At 40.7% G+C, this 5,627-nt stretch overlaps 1 protein-coding gene across 1 annotated transcript; it reads right to left on the bottom strand.

Moving 5' to 3' along the window:
- Window positions 1-1,213: 1,213 nt before the first annotated feature.
- On the bottom strand, window positions 1,214-3,407 carry LOC132998860 (hyaluronan and proteoglycan link protein 3-like). Its single transcript, XM_061068605.1, has 5 exons — window positions 3,287-3,407; window positions 2,931-3,153; window positions 2,681-2,826; window positions 1,938-2,240; window positions 1,214-1,503 (listed from the first exon to the last, which is right to left on the bottom strand). Exons 1-5 carry the CDS (start codon window positions 3,405-3,407, stop codon window positions 1,214-1,216), a joined length of 1,083 nt encoding a protein of 360 aa, XP_060924588.1.
- Window positions 3,408-5,627: the final 2,220 nt, after the last annotated feature.

Here is a 5,627-nt window from a genome sequence, read left to right as displayed (position 1 = left end):
GGAAAATCCTCATGCTGTTCCAGGAAATGACAGAAAAACTTTTTTTTATCATTTTTCTTGTTTGGATTGTTTTAATTGTTGGTGTAATTATTATTATTTGTATTGTTGGTGTAATTATTATTATTGTTATTGGTATTGTTCTTGTTTTTCTCAGGTTAAGTCGGGTGAACAGCAACATTTTCCTGGGATCCATTGTCTGGGAAAGCTGTCTGTTCTCACAAGCTGCTGAGATCCGTGAATCCCAGAAGTAAAGATGTTCTATTGTTCAAAGAGCTGCAGGCACTTTATTCATCTTTAACACAATAAACCTGCAAACATCACACACTGTCAGGCTGAGACGTCTAAATTATAAAGGATGAAGGAGTGAAAGAAAGAAGGTTTAGAGAAAGCTGAACCATTTGTTTTACATTCAAATTAAATAATATTGGACATGACCTCTGTGATCGAATACACAAATGAAGTTTTGGCAACAAAGAAATGATTGTGTCCCTCTTATCTCTACTAGGGAATTAATCATGCAGATGAGTTATCATGTTGGAAATCTTTCACATTTTTGGTTTTCAGTTTTTTTCCCTGTGGGTTTCTCCCCTTGTGGACGTGCAGAAAACGAAAATACTCCACACGTTTCATGAAAGGTCAAAAAGAATCAATCGAAACAAGAAGACGTCTGTTTAGAATTCAGAGAGGATGCTGGGCAGGATGTGAAAGTATGAGGAGGAAACCACAACTTTTTTTTTTAATTATTATTATTTTAAATTCTAATTTTATTATTTTATACCCCTGGGAAGCACTTGTGCTATACCAACAAAATCACATGTCTGTGTGTGTATGTTCAATTTCTGTATGGAGAGTCAGAGACACCAAATCAAGCATTTCTTTTAATAATTAGTATGAATTATTTTAATAATTAGAGGATATATTTCTTGCATTGTATCTAAACTGATTATGTGAAACTGACTTGAGGTTGATGTTTACACAGTAAATGTGTCAGTATCAGAATAATCTCCACTCAAAGTCTGCACACTTGAATTTATTCTCAGTTTAAATTCAAGTAGAAATGTTCATTTCACCAGTTTATGCCATGAAACAAACATAGACATAGGTTGAAAACATCTTTACACAGTATTATGACGCTCAGCAGGATACATGTATTAAAATAATCTGAGCCAACTTGAAATTTCTGACCCAACAGAGGAGCTGCTGTGATCTATACTCATTCCTCCACTGATTTATAGCAGTAGACTCCATGCTTGTGCTGTGGCGGTGGAAAGCCGAAGCTGCGGACCCCCGGCTCAGAGGGGCCACAGTTCTCACGCGGCCGGCTGATGGCGTAGCGAACGCTTCCGTCGGCCAGCCAGCCGGCGTCACAGTGGTCCAACCCTGTGAACTTCCAGGCAGCGTAGAGCTGTCCGACCTTGGCGACCTCTGCTCCGTCCGCCTGACATGCCTGCCGGGCCTCGGTCAGGCTCATCTTGTGGAAGGGCTGGAGATAGTAGACTCTCCCTTTGAAGGAAACACATTTATTCGAGATTGTTCTGCAGACTTGATCAGCCTCTAAAATGTTATCTTGTTTCAGACTTAAAACTGTAGACATCAGACAACAAACTGACAGATTTCCACTAAAGTCTTGTGAGATTTTTTTTGGACTTTTGTGACTTGGATTTAATTGTGAACTTGAAAGTAGGTTATTATATGATTGATAATATGTAAGTGTAAACTATTTGATTAAAGCAAATAATCTGGTTACTAGTCAATAATGAGATTTCCCAATAGGTAATTAGAAATATCACAAAAGATGATTCAAATAAGAGTCTAAAGCCTCAAAATGAAAGAAAGTATCGAGTCTGTAGTAATGCTTTTTGTAACTGAGCCTTTGTGATGTTATTTGGGAAAATCATCTCTTATCATAATGATAGTGATGAGGAAGAATTTCTCACCTGGGAGGGAGGAGGAGAAGCAGAAGACATCATAGTGATGAGGGAGCAGGTGCCATCTGCCGTAGCTCCGAACCCCCGGAGCGAGGTCCTGCCCCCCGCAAGACCCTCTGGGTCGGGTGATGGGGTACTGGACCGTGCCATCGGCCAGCCAGCCTGCGTTGCACCAGTTCAGACCCTCCTTCCAGGACTGGAGGAGCTGCGTGAAGGTGGCGATGGAGGAGTCCTGCTCCTCACAGGCCCGCTGGGCTCCCAGGAAGCTCAGGTGGTAGCGACCCTGAAGGTGCTGGTAGGGAAACACCACACCTGGGGGGGAGGAAACAATGTCACTACTCTCTGATGTACTGTAACACAAAGCATGTGGGCTTCAAATACTTCAAATTGTGTGATACTACTGTGCTGTACATTTACTCATACTGCTTCTGTTACTACGACTGTTACTGCAACTGTCATTAGTATTACTCAGAACGGTGCAGGCAGGTCAAAGGCCCTCGTGCCATGTCTGAGATTGTGGTGCTAGTGCGACATCTAGTGGCAATGACTATAATATATATGACCTTTGAGGCAGGTTACTTTAAAATCTTCAATGTCTGATTTCTTATGTCATTTGATCCTCTTCAAAATCTAAACGGAGAGACGTCATACATATGTTTTTTTGATCAGCACTACCATCACTCAGACTTTATCATTACCCATCACATACAGTACAAACTGTCCATACGCTCAGACATCCTTCACTGACTGACCTTGTAGCTCCAGGTCAATGGTTGTGCTCTTGTCCTCCAGCCCGTCCACCACTTCACAGCGGTAACGTCCCGTGTCCTTCAGCTGGAGTCCAGGCATCAGCAGGGCAGCGTCTCCTGGGAAATCCTGTCTGAGCTGCACACGACCCCTGACACACAGACACCAACAGCGACTTGAGGTTCAAGACAAACAAGATCACAAAGCCACAAATAACACAATAGTACAATAATTATTTGTCCTGAGTCGAACCACCTGAACGCCCCAAAGCTTCGAGTGCGGGAGCCGATGGCCACCAGCACATCTGTCTCATGTCCTCCAGCCGCAGGGAGCCAGGACCACTTGATCCTCACGTTTCTGGCTGAGCTCAACTCAGGCTCGTACCAAAACCTGCAGGGCAGAGTGACATTCTGCCCTTGAGCTGCAAACACTGCTGCCTGAGCAGGGGCCATGTGGATCCTCACACCACCCACAGGAACTATGGGAAATAAACACATTGCATCCAAGAGCTGAGCTTAGGGTTTGGGGGTTCAAAAGAAAACATTGCTCTCTTTTCTAAAGCATTTTCACTTAAAACACAAAGCTAGATGAAATACACAAACATGTCGTACTTTCTTTGATGTCGTGGTAGGAGAAATTGTTTGGGACTGTGGGGGCAGCGATGGCCAGCTGAGCCCCCAACATCAGCCAACACATCTTCATCATCATCACCATCATCACCATCATCACCATCCAGGCTGTGATGATGAACCCTGATCCTTAATGGAATCAAACCTGTGGAGAGAAATATTCTCATTGTGGTCTTCATGTAGTGGCACGACAGTTCCAGTAGAAGGCAGCATCTCACCCTGTTAACAAACTGTTCTCCATGATAAAGTAAAGCTGCCACCTGAACAGTTTTTAAAATGTTTATGCTCCAAAAGTGTTTCTTCAAATAATTTCTAATTTGCATCAGATCTTTCCCTCATTTCAATCAGGCTCTTACTGTTTTATTAACAACACAAGTGTTATAGGATCATAACACACCTGGATGCAAGGTGACTACAACAAAAAGGAAAAAAAACTCTAAAGGAATTTCAGTAGAGACACATAACTCATTTTATGAAGAGTATTTAAGACACCATTACTTTTCTAATTTATCTATATAAGTATACATTTTCTTCACTTACCAAAAAACCTTGATGTTCTGCCTTCAGGTCCCTCAGAAGGAAAAAGCTCTAATGCTGGAAAAGATGTTCAGGAGTCCATTAGAGACACTGGTGTTACTGCAGGAGTTAAAGATCCAGTCCTTGATGATAAAACAGGTGTGACTAAGTTTTGTTAATACTTTCTGTTAATTCTGACTTTTCTCATAAGAGGAGCAGAGCTGTTAGTGCTGCTCTGCTGCCACAACTGGAACAGCAGCTCTCTCACCTCCTCTGTCTGCTGCTGCCAGCGTCAGTGAAGAGAAGCTCAGAGAAGTTAAGCTAAATCTTGAAGCTAAGAGACGTTTCTCCACTTTCATTTATCAGGAGAAGCCTGATAACACGAAACCTGAAATTTTTAGTTTCTATATTTCAGAGGCTGAATTTCACATTCACAAACTGTTTGGATTCATTTAGTATTTCAGCAATTGAAAAACCACATAACTCTTGTTAGTTTATGTGTTGATGCCTCTATGGCTCTTCTGTTTCATGCTGACAGATTTCTTGTCTGTGTGTCTTGTTCTATTTTGATGTTATAATAAGAATTACTGTCATTAAAGTCAATATGCATATATATATATAATTATACACTGCACATTTAAAGTTCATGTTAATTTGCAATAATAAGATGGGAAAGCACGTTTTTTGTTTAATCTTTAACAGTTCAGAGAAGATTATTAAATTTAAATTAGATTTTTCCTCCAATATCCATTTGTATTAACTGTAGAACTGTAAATAAAAAGATTTTATAAAAAGGCAATTTATTTTACTGAGAGACTTCTTTTGAGTCTCAGCACCATGTTATTTCTCTTGAACCATTAAGTTTCTTATTTTCTTATGTACAGTAAAGGCTGGTAAATCTGCTTTCAGGTAAGCATGAAGTGAAGTATAATTATGATTTTATTAAAAGTTATTCACAATGACTTAATAGTCCTATAAACATAAGTGACTTAAATCCCAGTAGTTTAAACCAGAAGAAAAAGGCTCATATTGTGTGGAAGATTTTCTCGGGCGACAAACCTCTTTACATCCTTCCTTAACTCTCTGAAAGCAGATGTTTGCTGCTGTGTTTTCCTGGAATTATCTTTTATTGGAAACCCCGCTGGAAAACATACACAAAATGCAAGTCCACATACGGCGGGCGCAGACTTTCACAGTGAGGACAGAGATGCAGCGTCCCTCCTTTCATGGAGATGAAAGCTGTAGCCCGGGGCCAGGCGCAGCAGGACTGGGATCTGAGCCGCCAGATGAGGGGCTAACAGGGTGTCATTACTCTCATAAACTGCAGAGTGTGGGCTCTGTGCAGGAAACCAGCATCCAAGCGACAGCCGGTCTATCCCCCCAGTCCCTCAAATTGAGATGTTGCAGCAATATTACACAATCAGGAAAATTGCACCTCAGAACAACTACTCAGCACGTGCTCTGAATCCAGCCCCCGATAAATTCCTAAAGAACACGTATGATAGTTTTACTCCTTCTGAAAAACATCCAAATCTTTAATAATTCCAGGTCGATTAACAAACCTATTCTTCTTTAGCAGAATCCATTTAATACTGAGTTAATCTTTAGTTAGAATAGCCACCTAGAATAATTATATCATCATATTTTAGATGCAGAAACAACTTCAAGATGATAAACAATCTTTGAGTGTATAAGGATCATTAGATTTAGTGGTATGTAACTGGTGACAATCAGTATATGAAAGCATATCAAAGTCTCTTTTCTTGTAACATTTAATAAACAGTCTTAGTTCAAGAACAACAGCGAA

This window comes from Limanda limanda, chromosome 3 (assembly GCF_963576545.1).
Source record: "Limanda limanda chromosome 3, fLimLim1.1, whole genome shotgun sequence".
Classification (NCBI taxonomy): Eukaryota; Metazoa; Chordata; class Actinopteri; order Pleuronectiformes; family Pleuronectidae; genus Limanda; species Limanda limanda.
Note: the sequence above shows the minus strand (reverse complement) of the source record. Positions and strands in the feature narration are given on the sequence as shown.